Source organism: Drosophila miranda, chromosome XL, assembly GCF_003369915.1.
Source record: "Drosophila miranda strain MSH22 chromosome XL, D.miranda_PacBio2.1, whole genome shotgun sequence".
Lineage (NCBI taxonomy): Eukaryota > Metazoa > Arthropoda > Insecta > Diptera > Drosophilidae > Drosophila > Drosophila miranda.
In genome coordinates this window covers 6702820-6725247 of record NC_046673.1, presented here as the reverse complement: position 1 = coordinate 6725247, position 22428 = coordinate 6702820, and the positions used below count along the sequence as shown (strand labels likewise).

Below are 22428 nucleotides of genomic sequence, written 5' to 3'. Positions count from 1 at the left end.
AACTTAACCACTGTTCATCATCAGCGAACTTTTCTTTTCCCTGAAGAACATGTGTTTGATTCCAACTACACAGAAAGCGACAAAAGTAACGAAACTCCTGGTGCTAAAAAATGAAGCTAGGAAGCCGCAAAGGTAACCTTTACAAAGCCAGTGCTGCCAATGCGGGGACAGAAAATATATCGTTTTCGCCGGCTTTGTCACGGAATAGGCCAAACATTTGTTCAGATATTGTCAACAAATCTGGCAATTAATAGTCAGTTCAGTGAGTGTTCTGTGTAAAAATTGTGAAGCTAGAAATAAGTTACAATAAAACGCCTAAGTTCGCCTGTATTTTCAGTAGTAATTTCGAACTGTATGGTTCGCAGCCTCCCTGAAAAAAGCAACGCGTGCGTGGATTCTGCCGAAGACCAATCCAAAAAGAAGTGAAAAGTGAACAAATAGCACAGTAATTCGAATTACTTTCTTCAATTAGTGCACATACGTACGTATTTATTGTCTGAAAATCAGAATCAGTGAGAATCCCAATGTTCTATCAGAATGAACGGTCATCATCGCAAGAGAAAGTGGCAAGCTGGGCGCGGTGAGGATCTCACCCCCGACGACCGTATTGAGTTAATTGCCGAGTTGATGGCTAAACTAGACGGAGTCAATTTCGTCGCCGACTTTTTCCACATCCGTCGACTGAAACTGCTGTTCACCGACTGCCTGCCCGACCACAAGGAGCAGCTGCTACGCATTCTCATAGGCTGTGTGACCCGGCCCCCCAGCCTGGCCACAGCTAGCTACGCCCAAATTGTGAGTCTCCTCTCCAACGACTTTGATCTCCTGATGGTCGACTGCATCCGCGCCCTGATGGTGGTCCACCAGAAGGCACTCATCGATGGCAAGTGGGAGAAGGCGCGCGGCCTGGAGAGCTTCTTCGCCGAGCTATGCAAGTGACATAGCATAGAAGGGCCCTGGCTATGCAGTTTGATCACTGCACTGCCCCTGTTCGGACACGATACGTAATACATATCAAACTCTCGGTAAACAAAACATAGCATATTCAATAACACGACATTAACACACGAGCCTAACACACGAGCCAAATAAACGAAGAATCTAGGCAACGATATTGGTGCACTTTAAGGATTTGTTTTAGGTACTACTCGTATTATTATTTATTCAACAGAAATTCCCCACCATCCAGCCCCGCAACCCACTCGACAATCCGTTTGAAGAACTCAGCGTCGACCAGCTCGACGATCCGCACATTCCCATTTTGTCATCTTCGCTGCAGCTAACCAGGGGCTCCATGGCCCCCAGGTAGATGGGCACCTGGAATCACACCACACAAAGGATGTGTGGGGAAATTATCCACATGCACATGCCCCTCTGTACTAACATCTTGGCTCACTCAAATTTCACAGTTTTATTTTGAAGAGTGAGAGGTTTTAGATTGGCTAACGACCCAACAAAATTTTGGATCAAGCTCAAACTGCCATTTGATTATGTTTATTAAACATACGAATAAAATCTGCGTCCAACAAAGGGGGGAGGCGGGGGGTGTGCATTAAAGCTACTTGAAGAGCAGAGGCAACCTGCAGTGAGGCTCCGTCTGACTGGGATTGTCCGAATAGAGCGACATGGTCCTAGCGGTGAGATCGAAAATGCCAACGGCAATGGTTTTGACCACCTCATCACAGCTGCCGTTCTCGCGCCACACGCAATACATTCCCCAGAGACATCGCCCAGCATATGGCGCACATCCTGCTCGCTCGATGGCGGCTTGTAGGTGCCGAACGCCTGCATTCGCGATACGCTGGAGTCGACCATCAGAGCGTTGGCCTGATCCTGGCGTATGCGATCGAATCTAGGATCGAATCGAGAATTACTCAAGCTGCGCTAATGACTACTGGTAGATCTCTGGTACTCACTGATTCACATGGTAGTTATGATTGCCCAAGGGTATCTCCTTGATGTTCAAAAGCGACTCATTCTTACGGTCTGGCGAAGGCGCCATCTCCACATTATAGAACATCTGGCGGGGATCGCTGTGAAATCAAGGAACAAGAAAACTGCAGACTGTTGACCGTTGACCAAAGTCCCTTTGATACTCACGCCAAGAAGGTAAAGTTAATGGAGCAGGCATCGGCTGCTCCCACACCTGCGTCCTTGAGCACCCTAAAAGCATCGTCCACATTGCTGGTGGCCAGCAGGGCTCGTGTCAAGAAGTGTCTCGCTAAAAAGCATTAAAGCCAACCCTCATTAAAGGTCTCTTATCCCATCGAAAGGGAAATGGGAAGTACACTCACGTGTCTTGCCACTGCGCAACAGCTCCGCACTGATCGTATTGATGCTGAAGACCAGGCCATGATAATTCTGATTCATGGTGTAGCCGGGCAAGTGTCCGGCATAGCACAGGGACATAAAGTGCTCCTCCTTGACATTGTATTTGCCCTGCGGCTTGTCGCTGATGATGTGCGCGTCAACAAAATAGTAATGATTGAGGGTCTCCGTCAGGGCATCCTCGGTGTGACCCAACAGTCGCTATAAACGAGACGTTGCACTGTATTAAAGCAATCTTCTGGGGCTCCTCTAGGCTTTACCTACGCAATTCTTTTGGTTGACAATGATTGTGGAGCAGCCAGTCGGCTGGTTATTGTTGCGCGGCTGTAGCTTCAACGCCTGCGGCAGGATGTCGTCAAGGTGCAGCAGAAAGAGCTAAAAAGCAATATGATAAACGTTTTAAAAACAAAATGAAATATATATATTAAAAGATAACCATGTACGTCTGCTAATCTCTTTATTTATAAGATATGCACCCATGGAACACCCATGGGACTGGGTCTGCGTCTGTGTCTAGGTCGTGTCGTACTTGACACTTCGGCTAGCCTTTCTTGTTTTCGTTTGAAATATTGTAAGTAGCAATGATAAAGAGCATCGCTTAGCATCGCATAGCCACACAACACACCTGCACCTCGTTACCGATCCAATTCCATGCTAATCAGACATTTATTATTAGAAACTGCATCGGAGATCAGCAGCACATCAGATGGACAGCCTAACGCAATGTTAATGCTGCTAATTTGAATTATTAATTGTCGTACGTTAGTAGCCGTGTTAGCCACAGTCCCAGCCTCAGACCCCCGTCCAGCACCTGCACACCAGCCACAGAACAGCCAAGACGACGCACCGCACCGTGTGGCGTGTACCGTGTGGCGTGTGGCGTGTACCGTGTACCGTGTGCTGCGATGGAGCTGGGAGATTAAGATAGATGTAGATGCTCACAGTTGCGGCCAGGGTCAGCGCGATTTTTGCGTGCAATTAATTGGCCGGTAAAAGCTGAATGAACGAAAAAAATTATAACACATTATCGAGCAAGGCAGCTGCACTGCACTGCACTGAGACTTCTGCATTGGCCATTCTAATGAGCATGTGCCTAATCCGAATACCAATTCCAATGTCAATCGTAATATCAATGGCGGCCATGGCAAAAGCCGAATGAAGCCAAGCAAGGGTTCGGTTCGGTTCGATCTGAGGCATTTTTCAGGCTTGTCTTCTCTTTCCTCTTTCCTCTTTGCTATTGTGTGCTGTGCTCTACAAATTGGCTTAAACAAGAAGGAAAGTCTAGTAGCTTCAGGGTCGCAGCTGAAGATACTCTTGCACCTGCAATGGGAGCTATGGGGGATATAACCTTTATAGTTCTACTATCGTCAGGGATCGCTGGCAGTAGAAGACCTACTTTGATCAAATTTCGATTGGTTATGTACTCCTCAAAATGAAGTCAATAAAGATTCATTGATATATTCCTTGTCAGCCCATAGTTTAGGCCTCACAATCGCCTTGTCCTATCACGAATTATTCCAAACAGTACACAAACAATGAGGGGCCACCAAAATTTGATAAAAATATATTACTCCCACCATTAGCTTATCGGTAGAGCTACGATCGAATGAATATATGTATGTAGTACAAGGGGCTCGTAAGTCTCTTGACCCGAAATTAATTGTAAATTTTACAATTGCATAAATTTAGAAACAAGTTTTTGGCTTTTAATGGCAGTTATATAATATAGAGATAGCATAGATCTTATTTAGAGGGAGTTTTGGTGTGCAAAGCCTACATATGCTAAATGTTGTAATATTCGTTGGGACAATTGCAGAGCCATGAGATGGCTTCTTTTTCCGCTTGGCAAACAGTTGGTACGAATCGTGATACCTCTTTGCTGACTAGGGTATACAGACGATGGCCTGTCTATCACTTTCGTACGCAGCAGCAGCGGCAGCCGCAGCCGCAGCGGCAGCAGCAGGAACTAGTTCAATGTCTGTGCTCTGAACGAGGCACGGGCACGGCGGTCAACATTTCGAGTTCTGCTTGTGCACAGTGGTCGCCGGCTAAGTGGGAATCGCAGAAGGCATGGCATTGTTGGGGGAGGGGAGGAAGCCACTTAATTGATTACAATAAAATTAAAGGTAAAACTAAGCAGCTACTAATTGCATTGTTAGATCATCAAACGGTTAGGGTGGGGGGCCCTTTTAGCCAATTAACACTGTACTGAGAGCACTGCACTCGGTGGGTATCGCCTTTAATGTTGTCATTGGAGACCCCACAGACACGCAATGTCCCAGAGATTATTCGATTGCACGACACGACTTAAAGTTCTGCTTTAGCTACACCGTTAGAACGCCGCCCGACCGCCCACCCGCCCACACTCCGTCGGCAGCCTTGCAGTGCGGATTATTAGCGTCAAATTACAATATTTGAGCCAACAGCTCCAACAATTGCATTCGATTTAATGGGCACTTAATTGTGCACTGCAACACAACGAAGATAATTCGATGTACGAGTATTACTATTAGTCGGTCGTTTACAGTTTACAGTTGAGTGCTAATTAGCAACCCCCCAACCCCTGACTAATTGGATTGGGGGGCGGGGGCTAGCGCTACTATCTGTAAGCTATTCTCACCTTATGGAATTCCACCTCCGCACCATCGGCCACGCCCTCCAGCTCGCGTATATACTGGGGGAAACTATTCTTCACCGACTCCAGGGTCTCATTATAGATTTGCTCTGAAAATGAATGAATCATTATCCCATCCAATCCATTCGATCCATTCGATCCATTCGATCCACTCGATCCACTCATCTGGTGTGAGCGATGCTCTCATGAGTACTTACTGCCTTTTGGGGATTGATAGAGGGGCAAGTAGGTCTCGATCAGTGGCTTCGATAAGAGCAAAAAGTTCTTAATCATGGAGCCAAACGTGCGGCCCTGTAAAGCAATTAAATAAACAATATATTTCCATTATAATTAAATGATTAAATGCTTTCTAATTTTGTAAAAAAACAAAACAACAACAACAGCAACAAAAAAATGAAAATAAAGGCCCGCCCCCCTATGGAGAATTATTTGCAAATCCGTTTTTGTGTATTTGATACCTATAAAAAAGTGAAACAAAAATATAATCGATCACGACCGATCGATCGCCAGTGTAAAGAAAACAAACGACGACTAAACCACAACAGAGAATAAAGAAAGAACCCAGCAACAACAAAAAGCAGCATGAATAATGAATGGGTGTTGTGGGGGTTATTTGTTGTAAAATAACCTTTTGGGTGGGCACCAGAGACGGACACGGAGACAGGCACGGACGCGGACGCGGACGTGGACGCGGCTAAACTCCGTAAAACTCCATGCAAATTGGATCTTAAAACCGATTGTCAATGCCAGACAAAGCCGCGAGAATCACGAATCTGCATTATTTAGCAAAACGACTGTGGTTGGGTCCGAGACTTGAATGTGGGTCTCTCCGCCTGGCATATACATATGTTCGAGTGGCTGCAGTAAAGATAACCCAACCACAGAACAGATTAAGCTTTACAGCCCTTTGACTCTTGCGGTTTTGCTCAGCCCCTGAACCAGGAATTGATGGGATTCTTGAGAGTGCAAAAAGGATATCCGAAATTGTGTGAAAATAATAATACAATTTGCGCTTATCTCAGCACACAAATTATATAGTACGGAGAGCATGGGAACAGTCGAATCCAGTAAAGATAGTAGATATCCTATATAGACTCTTTCTTAAGCACTGAATCTAGGTCAGAGCAATTTGGTATATGATTTAAGTGCCAATCATTAAGCCATTAAATCAAGGTTCAGTGTTCTAGTTGTTCTACAAATAACCAAAATAGGTATCTTTTCAAGTTCTTGGAGACACAATAATCCAGATAATTACCTCTGTGTAAGTTTGAAGGAAGTGCAATCAAAAATTCAGATGGCGTGACCCACCTATGAGTAGATGGGAATGGGAGCAGAAGGACAAGGACCCTCCCCAGCAAAGGTCACACGACTTACCATATCGAAGCCGACCTCGTAGTGGGTGCCGCGAGTGTAGAGGACGGGCACCGCCTGGCGCCGTGGTAGAATCTTTCCAGAGGACATTGCACTGATTGGAGCAATTGGAGCGAATGGAGCACTAGTGTTGATAACAATTCTTTCTGTTCTTTTTTTTTCGCGTTCTATAAACGCTATCGCTGCTGCCTTGTATTGGTTGGCTTGGCTAGGGTGTACGTACATATACGTATCTCAAAGTAAAGCAATAAAATGTGCACTCAAAAAACTAAGAGCAAAAAAAACAACACAAAAAAGTTACTATTTAATAAACGTATTTAGACACTAGACACTGCTATATTCTTTGATTAATTGCAGAGCAAATAGAGAGTAAGGCTAATCTCTGTGTGGACTCTCTCGGATTTGGCCAGCTTTGTTCTAGAGCGCTTGAAGGCAGAATTCAAACTGATTTTGGTTTGTTTTGGCGCCGTCCCAGGCCGGGCCGGGCCGGGCCGGATCGAGCGGCAGCAGCAGCAGACGAAGGCGTCTAGCGTCGGCGCTGCCGAAGCACTTACTCTTGACAATATCAACACATCAACCCCACCAACAAACAAACCGACCGACTCTGCTCTGCTCTGCTGACGCAGCAACAACGATGACGAGCCGCACGCCAAACAGACGCGACGCTGCCGCTGCCGCTGCCGCTGCTGCTGGTGCTGCTGCTGCTGCTGCTGCTGGACAAGGCAGCAACTAAGACAGAGCGCTGACGTCAGCGTTGGCACGCACCACCCACCTGTCCGCTCTCCTTTTAGCTACTATCGATAAAAAGGTGCGAGAGAAGTATAGGATTGCATGGGTAAACGAAATAGTTGTCCCCTCCCCTGTGATCGATAGATAAGGATTTTCTGCGCAAAGGGAGCGATAGGCATCCACTTATCTGTGATGTGGGATTACCTGTGATTGCATGGGTGAATGAAATAGTGTTTCACTCGCCTGTGATCGATAGCAAAGGGATTTCTGTGATCGATAAAAATGAATAGGCAAAACGAGGAATTGTCATTGTTCAGGCCAGCCAACGATGAATCATCGTTACTTAAACACATTTGAATTGCTTTTATAAAGCATTAATGAACCGCCTAAGAGTACTTTCTTTTGATCTGCCGGCGTCGTCCGAAACTAGTTCTATGCTAATCTCCCACCGCAATAGTTGCTTATCGATCTCGTGTATGTACATTTATCTGGCTTCAGCTAAGCCGCCGGTATAAAAAAAACATAATATTTGCTTAACCCTAATTGTCTAAAATTGTCCTAAGTTGTCATCTGAAACAGTTATGCAGGAGCTGGGACTTCTCACCTTACTAAGTACTTGCTTGTTTAATAATCGTCATAAAGTTGATTGTGCGTTGGTCTACTTATCGTATACGTATTCGCATTTACATATGGAAACGCCTGTACCTCTTAAGTCAATTAGAGGGCTAATAGGCTTTACGATTTAATGCTGGGGGTTAGGGGTTTCCTATTTTCCGTCATTGCTTATATTGTTCTGCCCTTTTTTTTGGGGCCAGGCCACATTGGAAGTGTATTTGGTTACGTATACGTAGGTAATACCAGTGCCCCACCTTACAACTATGACCATGAATATTTTTGCTTATAAACACATTTGTTGTTTTCCCCTTCCTCATTTCTTATTTTCTTGTCTTGTCTTATTTTCATTTAATATCTCATTTAAATGGGTTCGATTTTGCATGAACAGAAACCGCATTCCCCAGATACAAAGTATGGGGCGAATCTACTCCACAGATACCCTTACCCTTACCCTTACCCATACCCCTACCCATGCCTGGCTTGGTAAATTTCCATGCTGCATGAAAAGCGTGTGAGAGGCAGCTGAGTAATTTATGGGTAATCTGAGAAATGATCTCAAATTATAGATTGGATTTCGGGGCTTGTTTTAGAATTTCCACACGAAAAATCAAGTGCGAATAAATTAAAAGTCAATCAGACGTTTCTATAAAAACGAGTTGCATTTTAACTATTGTTTGTATTATTATAATTTGGAATTTTTCTTTGCTTGTTTCTATATAGAGAGCTATGATGATGAACTTTCCTGATGACGATGATGATGATGCGATAATGATAATGAATGCCGCAGCGCAACTTTCTCAGTATTGCCACATTAGCATCACAATTAAATGTTTGTTAATTTCACATTGGAATGCACACACACAAACAACATTAAAAAATAATCACAAATAATTCGATATTATATAATATAAGTGAGAATTTGCGGAATATAGGGTTAGATGTGATTGGACGCTACAATTTATCAACTGCAAGTTGGCCTTAACGATCGAACAGAAGTCGTTCATGGGTCGTCGATGGTCGATGAGGAAGAGGAAGAGAGGAGAGGGCATAAGAAGAGTCGCTTTCATTATTGAATTTTTATGAAATGAACTTTCGTTACGATTTTATTTGGCTGGCGGCTAGAAAAATATGCGCCGCATTTCAATGATAATGAAAACAAAAGTTAAAACAAATAAGAAATGAACAAAAACAACCGCTAGGTGGTTAGGCCGCGGGACCGGGGCCAAAGAGAGTGAGAGTGGATGAGCGTGGAGTCGAAGAGAGAAGAGAAGAGACTCTGTCAAACGGTGGTTACCACAAAATGACATTTTACAGTTACCCTTTTACACTCTCCCAATCGCAGAGCATGTGCACTTTTTGCTGCAGTCTATCGATGCTTATCGATTAACCACAATGCTATCGATGAAGTCCGATTCAGCCACTATACAAGGAGGGGACGAGAATCATCAGAAAGTATTAAGAAGTATTAATTAAATTATTACTGCTTATTTTTAGGTATTAATTGGATATTTAAATATACAAGTCACAATCCATTTATGATATGTAGAAATGGGCGTACATCTTGCGTGTCTTAAAAAATCATCTTGCTGCTTGGCCCTCTGTTTGTATTTCAGTTTAATTGGCATTAATCGTATAAAGAGAGATATATGTATGTACTATACATTCAATTGATTGCAAAAATAAACGCTGACAGCATATGTACATATTTAAATTTTTGCCCCTAGAGCGCCTTTCAGTTCTGTCCTTTAAGTTTATTGCGGGATAATTAATTGTAAAACACTTAGGAAAGAGAATATACATATATGATTAGGAATATATAAATTGCATCGCATTCCCTACAGATTCCAAATTAGTAATAGATCCCCCTGAAGACTTACCTATTGAAATTTTCCTGAGAGTTTCTAGAGCTAATTTATAGATGAGTAATGTTCTCCTTATCATTTTTCCCCCTCATTTAGAAGGGCATTCAATGGTCACCGAATTTTCCCAATGCCCGGGAGGAACGTAGGTCAAGAGCTGCGTCGCAGCTTCGTCTGGTCTGGGCTGTTGTATATAAATTTTGACAAAAGAAAGATTTCGGTTTAAACCAATTTTGGCAAGGCGGCGGTCTATAGGCCATAAGGTGATGACAACGAATCAGACCGCGTGCGCGCTTCAAGAGAACCAGATACCCGTCGACAGCTACAGAATGCACTCGAAGCCGCCTCCGACCATGACCGTGGGACGCATGGCCCCATGGCCGCTGCTCCTCCTCTTGCTGGTGTTCTACTGGTGTTCCTCGGTGGCCGCCTTTGGCAACGAGTATGTCCACATCAAGGTGCATGTGCCCAAGGAGCAGGGCGGTGAGCCCGAGGTGGCCAAAGTGATCCACCATTACCATCACCATCCGCATCCCCATCAGCTGCAGCGCCTGCAGCGGGGTCGTGGAGCACCTCCACCACCACCACCCAAGCCGAAGCACCCCAGTCCCCTGCTGGAGAGCGTCATTCTCTCCGATCTGGACAAGCCGCTGCACATGAGCGAGCACGCCGAGTACCTGAACCACGCCAAGGAGCTGGCCGATCATCTCACGGAGTCGTTCAACAAGAAGCCACCACCGCCGCCACCACTGCGACTGCCACCCAAGAAGAAGGTGAACACCTACACGATCATCGAGGAGCAGCACAGCTCCAGGCCAGCTCCAGCCCCAGCTCCAGTGCACAGTGGCTACGGGTATGAGGATCATCCGGAGCACAGTGTGGAGACGTACCGAGTGATTGAGTCCCGCCCCCAGCTGAACCACCACCATCACCACAAGCAACACCATGCCCATCTGGAGGAGGATGATGACGATCTGGGCTACCACTACCCGCACTCATCGCGATCCTATCTGCATCATATTGGTGGCGCCTACGCAGAGCCCGCTCCCGTCGAGGAGCACATTGAGCAGGAGACGGAGCCGGGCTACAGCTACTCTGCTCCCTACGCCCACTCTGGACGCGGCCCCAAGTCGGGCCGGGCTCCGGCCTACACCCTGGAGGCCCCCGAGGAGTCGTCGTCCGCCTACGGCTATGACTACTCCAGGCCAAGCGGCGGCAGCGGCAGCAGCAGCAGTGGTGGTGGAAGCAGCTCGGGCTTCCGACCATCCCCACAGCTGCCCAGCGGCAGCGAGGGCTACGAGGATGAGGTGGCGGACACGTATGGGGCGCCAGCTCCAGCACGTCGTCGTCGACCGGCTCTGGTGGATTGGCCAGAGGACACGGGATTCAACAGTGCCGCCCCCGAGACGTACAACGGTGTCGACAGCTACAACGTAGGTCATGTCCAGGGCTTCGGCAGCGGTGGCTATCAGTACAGTGGGCCCTATCTGTAGCGGAGCTGCCCCTCCGCCCCTCCCCCCCCCCCTAAATGTAGACTTATTTATTGCCCTTTTTTTTCATAGTTGATAAGAGCAGAGCAGAAAAATATAGACTTTGAATGTACGAGTACCTATGTGCATATGTCTTTATTGTTTGTGGGAACCGGTTGGAAAGTGGTTTTAAACGCTCAGAGTTAGTGACAGAAACAGAGAGAGAGAGAGAGAGAACTTCTTCTCTCCGACCCGATCCGGTCGCTACTTAAGCTAATGAAATGAGTTATGTCAGTCATTCGGTGACCCATATGCTTAAATAATAGAATTATAGACGGGCATGTGCGACTAGAAAGATACCCTAAGCCCGCGGTGGGGTCTACACCAATCTAATGAACCGCTACTCCCTTTGAGTATAGGATATAGTAACCACTTTATCGACCCACAAGACATGTATTTTGTGTTTACATTCACAGGCATTCTCTTTGACACTTTTGCATCTGGCTGAATAACTCGAAAAATTGGGAGCAGTGGCCCTAAGCGGATGCTCAGAAGGTACGATTTTTTGGGCAGTACTTCGAGCAATACAAAACCTTCGATTCTGATTGGAATGAAATAAATAGCCAAAACTCTTAGGTACAGGGTACTCCAGTCGGTTTGGCTTATACATAAGTTCCTATCTGCTTCCTTTGGGCTGACACACATAATGGATACAACCTTGGATGCTTAACGTACACACATACCATGGTATCCAATCAGCAGTTGCCATCAGCCACTGAAGATGTGTCGAAGGGATAACCCTGAAAGCCAGTAGTCTTAGTCAGAAGCCCGAGGACAGAGGCCAGTATACATATGATGAGCGGGCGTTTGGGCCGCGTCCTGCACTTTCATCTGCGTGTCTACCAGGTGCTCGGCTTCCATGGCCTGCCTCTGCCAGGGGATGAACGGCCGCACAGGACACGCCAATTGCTCCGAGCCTGGAGCCTGTTCATCCTTATGGGGTTGAGTGGAATGGTAGCCGTGTGCCTGACCAGCGATCTGGAGTTTCTCTATAAGGGCGACCTGTTCGGCTGCGTGAACGATGGCATGAAGTTCATATTCTCAGAGCTTGCAGTGCTGTCCATCTATGCTGAGACGATGGCCAGCCAGCGGCCCCTGGCCCGCTTCTGGTGGCTCCATGGGAAGCTCAACAGGCAACAGCAGCACGCCAGTTGGCGGCTGTCCCGGCCAGTCTCCATACGGAGCGAATTGCGTCAGTACCGACGCTACCTGATCTCGCTGTACGGCATCTTGGTGGGGGAGATTCTCATCAACATCTGGCTGTGGCAGGTGCAGCCCGCCGACATGCACTTGATACTCTTCTGGAGCACATTCGAGCCGCTCGTTTTCATCATGTACATGCGGAACGTACAGTTTGTGCTGCACATGGAGCTGCTCCGCCAGCAGCTGGCCCAGCTCGAACGGGAGCTTTCCCTACTGGCAGAGTACTCGCGATTTGCCAGCCTAACGGGTCGCAGCTTCAAGGACTTTGGGCACTTCCTGCGCCGCCGGCTGTTGCAGAAGCAGTGCGTCTACAACGATGTCCATGAGATGTACACCTGCTTCCAGCGGGCCTTTCGCTTCTCCACACTGACCGTTCTGCTCTCGATCTATGTGCGGATTGCAGTCGATTGCTATTTTATGTACTACACCATCTACATATCCATTGCCAATTTGGGTAAGTCCATTCGAGTAGGTCCATCCGAGTGCATACGAGTCTTTCTGCTTGGGGGTGTACAGATTACTCCTTGATTTTGCCCGCCTTGTTCGAGATACCCGCCTTCATCTATGCCTCGCAGAGCTGCATGGTGATAGTTCCACGGATAGCCTATCAGCTGCACAATATTGTCACGGAAACGGGATGTTGTGGCTTTGCAGATCTCTCTTTGCAGGTAACGCACGCCCAGCTTACTCTACTACGAGACCATCTCTTATTGTAATCTTGAATCATTTTTGCAGATTCAGAACTTTTCTTTGCAAATCCTTCATCAGCCACTGTGCATCAATTGCCTGGGCGTCACCATCTTGGACTGTTGTCTGCTCACGCGGGTGCGTTTTGGGAGTATCCTATCCAGAGAGAGATTTCAAAAAGATTTATTCCAACTCTTTTTGTGCTTACAGATTGTCTGTTCGGTGGGCACCTACATCATCTACACCATTCAATTTATACCAAAGTTTAGCAATCAATAATGGTAGAAATAGTATCCCAGGGTTCAATAAAGGTTCCCCGATTACTCCCGTCCCCCAACTGTAACTGTTTGCAAATTATTTATATTCTTCTTAGAAGCTACAACCTTTTGTGTAGACTGATGGCAAGCAATTGATAATAACTTTGAAGCCAAGAACGGGCTTGATTGATACCACAGCAGAGTCCTGCCCACGAATCAACAATTGCTGAATGGTATGCTAAATGCTAAACGCGTACATCGGAGCATTGCGAATGCTGGAAACAAAATGATATATACCGATTGACAGAATAAAAAATGCTTGAGATAGCAGAGAACAGCATTTTTCGTTAAACATTCTACCATTATGTGTTGGGCATACAAAAAGTATTGCCGCGATGCGTACAGCGTTTGGTGTTTTATCAGGACGCAACGCTACAAGTGGAAATTTATCTACCAAAGTCACATACATGATTTAGCTCTTTTAACAATTTCCAAAACTCAAACAAACTTATATCATAATCATAATTGATTTGAGCGAGTTTTTTAGGGGGAGCATTAAAAAACCATTTACAAAAAGGGGGAACGTTGTGAGTTGCTGCGTACACCGCAACTCTACAGTTATACCCGATACTTAGTCAGTATGCTCTCCTCCGGCAGACGCCGCTTATATTAAACGACACGAAAAAGAGTGCGTGCGAGGGAGACAGAAAATCAGTCTGAGCGTGGCGTAGCCAGTGCAAATTGATTTGTTCCGTTTGGCTATAAAAATTATCTGATCTGGTCCAGATTCAGCAATCTGATAGATATGGTCCTTATCTATGATTCTGCGTTTTTAGTTTTCTCGAATGTGCAATATTGTGAATGCAACAGATTTTCGTCCTTTGTGGGGGCGGAAGGGGGTGGAGCGAAATTCTGAGATATACGTTTTATAGTGAGATCTAACAGAAGTGCGGATACCAAATTTGGTTACTCTAGCCTTAATAGTCTCTGAGATTTGTGGATGCCCCAGATTTTCGTCCTTTGCGGTGGCGGAAGGGGGTGTGGCGAAATTTGGACACGAAACGGTCAAGGTCCGATATCACAGGAGTGTGGATACCAAATTTGGTTGCTCTGGATCTTATAGGTTCTGAGATCCTTGAACTCATATTTTGCAATTGGCAAAGCCGACCATGAAACCTGTGTGTTAGAGAGAGACAGAGCGAGAAAGAATGAAATTGTTTTCTTGATTCTGGCTATAATAATTATACGATCTGGTTGAGACTTTACACTCTATTACATATAGTCATCCTCTACGATTCTGCGTTTTTGGTTTTATCGTATCTTTAAAAATGTGGATGCCACAGATTTTCGTCCTTTGTGGGGGCGGAAGTGGGCGGGGCAAAGTTTTGAAAAATTTTTGTAGCAGTGACATATCACAGATGTCTGGATCGGGTATAAAAAGGAGGCGGAAAGTGGAACTTCTATAAAATACATTGGACTGGACTCTATGTTTAAGAGTAAATTAAAACTTCTACAGTCGGGGACTTATTGAACCATGGGTTGGGAATAGGTATAAGATGTTTAATCTCCTGGTTTATATATTAAAGCTTTGTTATATTTTGTTAAAATTATACATAAGTTTAAACATATACAGTATGGTGTATTTATATATAGTAGAGGGGGGAGGGGGGCCGGGAAAGATTCAGAAGCAGCGTTCGGTGCGTTGGATTATTAGGTAATTATTTACAAATGTGTCTTCCGCCTGGGCGCTGGACGGGGCCTCCTCTCTCTCTCTCTCTCTCTCTCTCGCTGAAGTCCACTGAATGCTGTGCCGTTCACAAATTGAGATTATTCTCTTCCCATTCCATTCTAAGTTACTGCTAGCTACTTTTCCTTTCTTATTTACGATGATGATTTAAACTCAAGTATTTGTAGTGTATCATAATGTTATACTAAACGTAATAAAAGGTTTGCTACTGAACCAAAATATGACCTAATTCACACACACACACACACACAATCCTTTCTTCCTCGCGGGTAAACTTGTGTAGTATATTGCTAGAATTTCAGGGCGAAGATCCGGCGAGACCTTCGTGGGGGGAGAGGGAACGACTAAAGACTATGCATTGGAATATTTTTAAATAGATTGGATTGGTTGTATAGTGTGTGTTTTCTTATCGCCTAATCGTATTCATGACTTGATTCTCGTTTTGCAATTAGATTCTCGCGCTCATCCTCATTGCCCTCGATGATAGTTATGCTACCAGCAGAGCCGCTGCCATGGCTGCCGCGATTCAGGGGCTTGATGCGATGCACTGTTTCGGTAAGGCCAGAACCAGTGAGTACCTCCACCTCATCGTCATCATCGTCGTCGGGCACTGTGAAATATGGATGCGATGAAACTGGACGGAATTTATAGCCCGTCAGCACGAAGAACACATAGGTGGCCATCTCGCGAAACATTTCGTCTAGCCAGGCATACTGGAACACCACCGTCATCTGGAGCAGATCGACAATGATGCGCGTAAAGTAGATATAGCAAACGATCATAATGTAGAACTGGCGGAAGAGCTTCAGTTTGCGCAAATTGATGGCCGCCTTGCCGTCGGTGGCCGAGGCCTCATGCAGGTGCCGTATGGACCACACAATGGGAAACAGTATGGCACCGCAGCACAGCAGATCCACAAAGAAGAAAATGTTGTGCCAAGTGCGGAACTCGGCATCGCTCTGATCCGATTCATCTGTGATGATTTGGGCCACATTAGCCAGAACCTATACACACAGAATACAGAATAAAGACAAGTTATAGTACAGAATGTTCGATCCAAAAAGATGGCACACAAGGTGGTACTCACTTGCAGTGGAATCACGATCATAAAGATCTTCTTGTCCTTGTCCGAGAGGATGTGCTTGATGAAGGTCCAGCCAGTGCCAATGAGGACAATTGTTATAAAGAGCACAGCCCCCTTGAGCAGATGGGCTATATAGTAGAGTATTGCCCAGGTCTCCACATGTTCGCCACGCTTCTCAATGAAATGGTAGTTGATTGAATGGAACATCAGGGAGAGCGACTTGAGGAACACCAGCACAGCCATCAAGTAATGAATTTTATACACAGTGTGCTTGCTCTTCTTTAGGATGAACACCCAAAAGAGGCCGGACAGGAAGAAGAGCAGACTCATCATAAAGTACAGCGCGGGCAGGGGCATCTCGCCCGCCGACAGATAGTTGCCATTGTTATTCTCCTCTATGTCCACCTGAGAGAAAACATAAGTTAAAGGAAAATGGTTAACATATATCCCCATTTCGCGGGGAGGGGCGGGCAGGCAACTCACATTGAAGGACACTATTTTGGGCGCATAGTAATTGGGACAGGCATGGAAGTACAAGTTGTAGAGGCCCTCATCCAGCAGTGAGGCCACCAGCATGGAGAAGGTAAAGTTGTAATATGTCACGCCCTGGATGACCTGTCTGTCCAGCGGCAGCGTAGAGTCCTTGCACAGTGCATTATGCGATTGCTTGTACGACTTGTACAAGTTGTTGCTCTCCCCCATTTCGGGCAGACTTTCGCCGGGAAAGGGGTCCAGCTCAGAGGGCCAGGGATTAACTGGAGCTGGCGCCACTTCTTCAGCACCGTTTTCGACTTTGGTCTTGTCGGATTCAGTGTCAGCCGCTGAGCCTGCTGCTACAGCAGCTGCTGGTGGGACTGAAGCCACCTTTGGCGCCTCCACTGGCTGCTGTTTGGGGGCTGGTGCAACTTCCGCTTCCTTGGGTGCAGCAACAGCAGCAGAAGCCTTTGGCTCGGCAGCAGCCTCCTGTTTGATATCAGCCTTCTTCTGTGGCTTGTATACGGGATTAAGCAGCGAGTTTAAACGCTCCTTGTCCAGGATAAGTTGTTCGGGAATCTTGGCCGGTGCTGCCTTCACAGTCTCGGGAGCAGCCCCATTCTGCATTTTGGCATCAGCCGAGACTTTGGGGCTGGGCTTTGCATCGACTGGCATTTCGATTTTACCCACTACGGCGATTGGCGACGATGGTTTTAAGACATGTGGCTGTCTCAGCTCTTCAGTATCCATGGGATCCTCCACTGAATGTTCGTCCAAGTCATCGGCGCCTTCGGCAGAATATTGCGGTGGGACATCACGACGCTGCCTGAAGAGCGCCGAGTCACTGACCTTGGCCAAAGAGTTGCGCTTGTGCCGCGAGGTGATATCCTTGTAAATGTGCATATTGCCCCATTCGGGAGAGCACTTTACGCGCACTCTGTGTATGAAGGGAAACGTGCCAGTGTGCGTGTATGCGCCTTGCAAAACGGCTACTCACTTTAGCTCCTTCAGATCTAGGACAAAGAATAGTATGGGTCCCCTGGTCTGCATATTTGGCGGCTCCTCGAGTATGCATTTGTTTTGATGGGAGTCCAGATAGGGATTCAATTGGTCAATGGTGGTCTTGTCCAGCGACAGACCGAACTGCACAGTCAGACAAGGGTTAGAAGGATGCTTAAGCTTAAGGGTTCTACATTATATGTACTTACCAAGTCCGAGGAATTCTCTCCGTCAATGGTCAGCTTACTGAGCTGCACATCCAAATGGCCGTTGGTGTAAAAACCGAATGTGCTCAGTGCAATGTAGGGCCGCATATCGTTCTGTGTTGTGTGATAGTTGGTTACAAGAAAATATGAGTCAGGTGCCATTGCCGGTTGAAGATGGTGGGATGGATGGGACGTGGGGGGTGGTCTGTCGACATGTCTTTACAAACTTACGCGAACTTCCAGGTGATGTTTACGCGATAGCACAGCATGGGGAGCGCTCAATAGTGTGACAATAACCAGCAAAACTATTGATTTAATATTTAAGATGTGCGCCGGTGGCACCTGCTTCGGGGATATCCTCAGCGCACGCATTTTGTTGAATTTTCGCCTCTCGCGATGTTGTCGTCTCGTGGCACCTTTTGTGACTCTGTTCCCGAAGAGACAACAAATTAGAGTGCCTGCCTGCTTTGATTGAAAAGGTTGCAATTGATTGGTTTCGTTTGACACCTATAACTTATAATTTTTCACACCTTTATCAAAATATATTACGAATTTATTTCGTTTTATTTGTGACGGACTTATTGATAAGATATACGGTCTGACTGAAATATACGTCACAAATTTACAAAATAAACCAAAAATATACTGACGAATTATTTGTCACCATTTTATAAGATTGACGCAATCGTTCCTACACGACTATCTCATCTTTATTGAATTGTTTATAAAACAAGGTTGAAACTAGAAATGTCAAAACTCAAGTCAGATTATAGTTACGTATTGCGATTATTTTGTAGAGCACACAGAATTGTCCCCCGTTTAGGACTAACACCTTGCATACTCCTATACTTTTTTTATAGTATTTCTGTATTATTAAATATGTAATGTAAAAAGATGAAATGTAAAATATTCAAAATTGTTTCCAAAAGTCGCAAAGCGATACTGTCATTAGTTTTAGTACACATTTCGCTACACGGTGGCAACTGCACATAGACCATACAATTTCACCATTTATTTTTCTTACATTTTTCAACAAATTTAGATTTAATAGTCAAACTATTAGAAATTCCATGCTAATCCCCAATTAGTATTAGAGTATTAGCCTACGACATGGCTCCAAATGGCATTTTATTGGTGCATTGAACAAGAGGATGGGCCTATAACTAGTCGTAAAAAATAATGGAAAATTTTATAAAATACTAGGAAAGGTATAGACACTTTCAAGGTGTGTGAGCTGGACATGGTGGCAAGAAAACAGCGTGACTGCGAATATATCCATAAAATATACGGTCTAACCCTCAGAAATATACCGTCTCATTTTCAAAAAATGTCACTGCACTGTTTCACGATCACACTCTTTGATTTACCGCCCCGTACCGTGGGATGAAATTTATTTTTAAATTATTGAAATTGGAATAAATATGTGTTTTTAACTTAGAGCTGCTCCGGTGCACGCTTCTGAATATAATCCAACGTTCCCGTCGGAAGGCCTTCAGGTAGAACTGGGCTCGGTCCCTAACTGCCAAGATAATCATTCCATGTAACCCATTGAAGCATCAAGTGCTCCTAATTTTCGACGCGATTGCAGGCCAAGCCGCGGCTTGAACTTGCCATCGCCCAGCGTTACCCTTGGCGGCATCTTTTTGCCCCGGAATGTGGCCACCTCAAAGGAGGGCGGCGGCGATACCTTGGCCGATCTGTGCTTGTCCAGTGGTATATGCCAGGCGGCCTTTTTGCTTGCTTCAGCTTCAGTGGCAGTGCCGCCTTCCTCTGCCGCCTCAATGGGTTTCACCTGGGTGATGGTTGCCTCCAAGGTGTCCTTGCGCTTCTTAAAGTACACCACCTCCAGGCCGAGGGTGATCATGGCCAGGACTAGGCCAAAGAGTGTGGCTATGAACACACCCCCCAGGCTCTCCAAGGTGATGCCCTCCTGGTCCTCGGAGATCGGACAATTGCGCAGATTCGATTGATTCCAGTACCTGGTCTTGAGCTCCTCGAAGAACCGATCCTTCTGCAGCTCCAGTATGGCATAGCTGAGCTCGTCGCCCAGATGGCTGCCCTGCTGGACGGCCACCGCATATGGCTGTTCGGCAAACACCTCGCCCACCTCCGTCAGATTGCAGTTTCTGGTTATCTCGTACTTGATCTCCGCCGAGTCATGGATGAAGGCATAATCGGCATTCTCATGGGCATCCACATTGTCGAACCCCTGTCGGGCGTCCTTCACCGGCAACGAACTGTTGATGGCCAGCAAAATGTGTCCGTACTGTTCCTTGATCGGATAATCCCAGATGCGGAACTTCTTAAAGTCCTTGGAGGCGTTCAGAGCCAGCTCCTTCCACATGCGGTAAAGCGTATCCTCCGCAAACTTCATATTGATAAAATACTGATGCGTATCCGATTCCATAACGACCGTGTAGTTGATGCGCGATTGGCGGGCCAGCTGCTCCAGCGACTGGACCGGCGTCTGCATGCGCTCCACCGTAAGGAAGGCGGCCAGATTAGCCGTGAATGTGGCCAGCATGAGGACCACAAACAGCCAGTAGGCGGCCACCAACATCCGGCCGGAAATGGCCTTTGGCGCCTCGCCACCGCCCTGCGGCGTGAACGAGGTGAGGGCAAACCAGAAGCTCTCCCGCAGCGTAAACTCTCGACAGGCATACGGATAGGCGGCCCGGTTGTTCCTCGAGCTATATGGCGAGTACTTGTCCATGAACCAGATCATGAAGGCCGTGCCCACCAGGGCGGCCACAATGCTCAGCCACACCTCCAGCCGCAAGACGGTCATGAACTTGAACAGGGATGTCTTGCGCACTGGTTTGCGGATCACGATGGAAATGCCCGTCTGTTCGTAGTAGGGCGGCAGGAAATCGATGACCTCCTCCCGTTCCGAGTACATCTTCAGGGCGGCAATGGCAATGTCGGTCTCGCCCCGCACCAGATCCCCCACCACCCCGTCCCATTCGTTTTCCTCGTTCATCTCGCCCATGTGCCCCGTCTGGGGGGCCACGATCTCGTACTCGAAGTTGAGCTTCTGCGAGAGCCGCTGAATAAAGTCAATGCAGTACCCCTCCCAGATGGGCTCTCCCTTGCGGTCGCGTAGCAGCTCGCCGGTTTTCTCGTTGCGCCGCAAGTAGCTCCAGGGCATGCTCTCGGCGGTGCCAATGCGAAAGAAACGACGCGCCGGACTGAGCGTTTCGTTCAGGAGACGCAGCGTACCACCGCCCAGGGTCGACCACATGGCCAGATCGGTCTTGGCCTCATGCTCGCTGGAATAGTAGCCAGCGGAGATGTTTACGGCAAAGGTGAGGGCCGGCAGGACGACTGCTGTGGGCTGACCCGCCTCCAATTCATCCGGATACCGAACCACGGGCGGGGCAAAGGTCAGAAAGTTGCTCCATTGCACCCAGTCCAGCCAGGAGCCGGACTCTAGATCGGGCTCCGCTGTAGCCAGCTCCGTCGAGGATGCGGCGGTTGTGGAGGAGGAGGAAGTGCCATTGCACTCCACGTAGATGGGCTGCGGCATCTCCGGACTCATCTGAGCGGCATTGATCAGACACCGCAGCACATTCAGCAGCATGGCCCGCTGCATCTGCATCGAAGGATATAGAGAGGAATGAAATGGTCTTTAAAGAGGATCGAATCCTGGCGGGGCTGTGGCTGCTCTTACTGTGAATCCGCTGCCGCAGTAAAGATCCGGCATGGGCATGGACCTGCAGATAGCCCGGGCATTTAGGGTAAAACGATTGGCCAGCTCCGCCTGGCGCTTGTATTTGAAGACCCGATCGCGGGTATCCAGAAAAACGAAGTGCCATTCGGTGGGTCGCTCAAATATGCCACCCTTTTGCGCCTATCACAAAACCAAAAGAGTGCAATCAATTCCGCAATACGTGCCCCGCCAGGACTCACCTTATCGAAGAGTCCATTCATGGCCGCACCGCGGGCAAACATCGCCACATAGTTGGGCGTGGGCCTCAAGGCTCGTATGCGCTGCACAAAATCCCCCCTGGGGTTGTCACTCGCACTGGCATCGAGGATCAGCGTACGGAATGGATAACCAATGATCATCTGCTGCATGGCCTCCTCGGCATCCCTGGAATTTTGAAATACCATCGCCACATTATTGGCCCGCTTCTGGCGCATGAAGGCCCCAAACATCTCCAGAAAGGGTCGCAGCATGCGCTCCATCCGCACATAGGCAATGCCCTGGGCACGCAGCATATTGTAGCCCTCCGGCCAGTGGCTGTAGGTGAGATCTATGACAATGCTGGTACCCTCGCTGGCTAAGATCTCACAGACTGAATCAGAGAAAAAATGGGAAATTTTTTCAAGTAGAAATCAAATTGTGCGAAAAATCTCTCTGGGCTTACAGCGCTGCATATCCTTGTCGTCTTCGGAGCGGGTCAACGGCAGGGAGACATCCGACACCTTGATGTCCAGACGCATGCCATCCAGCTCCTTGAGCACCACCACCATATCCGCATCGAATTCTGCACGCTGCAAGGGCTCTATCCAAAAGGCTGTGGGCGAAAGCAAAAAGAGACTCACGAGTCTGTAGAGGAAACACGAATCTGCGGAACCCACTTATCTTGAGCAGCTCTTCGGCACTGGCCAGGGCGTGGCCGACAGCTAGGAGGAGGAGTACCAGCTGCACCATGATGAACCGCTTGCCTTGAGTTCCGTTTCCGAATTGACATTGTTAGGC

The 22428-nt window shown here is 47.2% G+C and overlaps 6 protein-coding genes across 8 annotated transcripts; 3 read left to right on the top strand and 3 right to left on the bottom strand.

The window, feature by feature from the left end:
* Positions 1-236: 236 nt before the first annotated feature.
* On the top strand, positions 237-1114 carry LOC117185890. Its single transcript, XM_033390175.1, has 2 exons — positions 237-481; positions 537-1114. Exon 2 carries the CDS (start codon positions 538-540, stop codon positions 937-939), a length of 402 nt encoding a protein of 133 aa, XP_033246066.1. The 5' UTR covers positions 237-481; position 537; the 3' UTR covers positions 940-1114.
* Positions 1115-1396: 282 nt separating this feature from the next.
* LOC108164947 lies at positions 1397-6845 on the bottom strand. The gene is given in 9 exon segments (XM_017300936.2): positions 1397-1719; positions 1722-1852; positions 1917-2033; positions 2101-2221; positions 2295-2529; positions 2593-2703; positions 4949-5052; positions 5161-5254; positions 6338-6845. Coding segments are annotated over 9 exon segments (1296 nt in total). The 5' UTR covers positions 6560-6845; the 3' UTR covers positions 1397-1558.
* A 2815-nt stretch (positions 6846-9660) lies between these two features.
* On the top strand, positions 9661-11048 carry LOC108165520. The gene has a single exon (XM_017301618.2). It carries the CDS (start codon positions 9804-9806, stop codon positions 11028-11030), a length of 1227 nt encoding a protein of 408 aa, XP_017157107.2. The 5' UTR covers positions 9661-9803; the 3' UTR covers positions 11031-11048.
* Positions 11049-11493: 445 nt separating this feature from the next.
* LOC108165424 (gustatory receptor 8a) lies at positions 11494-13383 on the top strand. The gene is made up of 4 exons (XM_017301498.2): positions 11494-12723; positions 12786-12937; positions 13005-13094; positions 13167-13383. Exons 1-4 carry the CDS (start codon positions 11859-11861, stop codon positions 13233-13235), a joined length of 1176 nt encoding a protein of 391 aa, XP_017156987.2. The 5' UTR covers positions 11494-11858; the 3' UTR covers positions 13236-13383.
* Positions 13384-14779: 1396 nt separating this feature from the next.
* Positions 14780-18336, bottom strand: LOC108153862 (protein GPR107). 3 transcript variants are annotated; one of them, XM_017283971.2, is made up of 7 exons: positions 18254-18336; positions 17955-18188; positions 17727-17837; positions 17516-17661; positions 16528-17455; positions 16048-16449; positions 14780-15964 (listed from the first exon to the last, which is right to left on the bottom strand). In XM_017283971.2, the coding sequence occupies exons 2-7, from the start codon at positions 18093-18095 to the stop codon at positions 15374-15376; spliced, it is 2319 nt and encodes a 772-aa protein (XP_017139460.1). In that variant the 5' UTR covers positions 18096-18188; positions 18254-18336; the 3' UTR covers positions 14780-15373. The 3 variants fall into 3 exon arrangements, with proteins under 3 accessions (XP_017139460.1, XP_017139468.1, XP_017139474.1); XM_017283979.2 differs by having other exon boundaries at positions 17955-18185; positions 18254-18335; XM_017283985.2 differs by having other exon boundaries at positions 17955-18150; positions 18254-18334.
* Positions 18337-19057: 721 nt separating this feature from the next.
* On the bottom strand, positions 19058-22423 carry LOC108153913. The gene is made up of 5 exons (XM_017284012.2): positions 22308-22423; positions 22094-22243; positions 21633-22021; positions 21394-21573; positions 19058-21315 (listed from the first exon to the last, which is right to left on the bottom strand). Exons 1-5 carry the CDS (start codon positions 22378-22380, stop codon positions 19255-19257), a joined length of 2853 nt encoding a protein of 950 aa, XP_017139501.1. The 5' UTR covers positions 22381-22423; the 3' UTR covers positions 19058-19254.
* Positions 22424-22428: the final 5 nt, after the last annotated feature.

What these genes read in the sequence shown, in the direction of transcription:
- LOC108153913 (XM_017284012.2), bottom strand. Translation starts at nt 22,380, where the DNA reads ATGGTGCAGCTGGTACTCCTCCTCCTAGCTGTCGGCCACGCCCTGGCC. An exon ending in TGAATGGACTCTTCGATAAG is followed by an intron (nt 21,574 to 21,632) that starts GTGAGTCCTGGC and finishes GTTTTGTGATAG; the next exon opens with GCGCAAAAGGGTGGCATATT. An exon ending in ACTGCGGCAGCGGATTCACA is followed by an intron (nt 21,316 to 21,393) that starts GTAAGAGCAGCC and finishes CCTTCGATGCAG; the next exon opens with ATGCAGCGGGCCATGCTGCT.
- LOC108165520 (XM_017301618.2), top strand. Translation starts at nt 9,804, where the DNA reads ATGACAACGAATCAGACCGCGTGCGCGCTTCAAGAGAACCAGATACCC.
- LOC108165424 (XM_017301498.2), top strand. Translation starts at nt 11,859, where the DNA reads ATGATGAGCGGGCGTTTGGGCCGCGTCCTGCACTTTCATCTGCGTGTC. An exon ending in CATATCCATTGCCAATTTGG is followed by an intron (nt 12,724 to 12,785) that starts GTAAGTCCATTC and finishes GGGGGTGTACAG; the next exon opens with ATTACTCCTTGATTTTGCCC. An exon ending in TTGCAGATCTCTCTTTGCAG is followed by an intron (nt 12,938 to 13,004) that starts GTAACGCACGCC and finishes TCATTTTTGCAG; the next exon opens with ATTCAGAACTTTTCTTTGCA.
- LOC117185890 (XM_033390175.1), top strand. Translation starts at nt 538, where the DNA reads ATGAACGGTCATCATCGCAAGAGAAAGTGGCAAGCTGGGCGCGGTGAG.
- LOC108153862 (XM_017283971.2), bottom strand. Translation starts at nt 18,095, where the DNA reads ATGCGTGCGCTGAGGATATCCCCGAAGCAGGTGCCACCGGCGCACATC. An exon ending in GAGAGAATTCCTCGGACTTG is followed by an intron (nt 17,662 to 17,726) that starts GTAAGTACATAT and finishes CTGACTGTGCAG; the next exon opens with TTCGGTCTGTCGCTGGACAA. An exon ending in CTAGATCTGAAGGAGCTAAA is followed by an intron (nt 17,456 to 17,515) that starts GTGAGTAGCCGT and finishes CTTCATACACAG; the next exon opens with AGTGCGCGTAAAGTGCTCTC.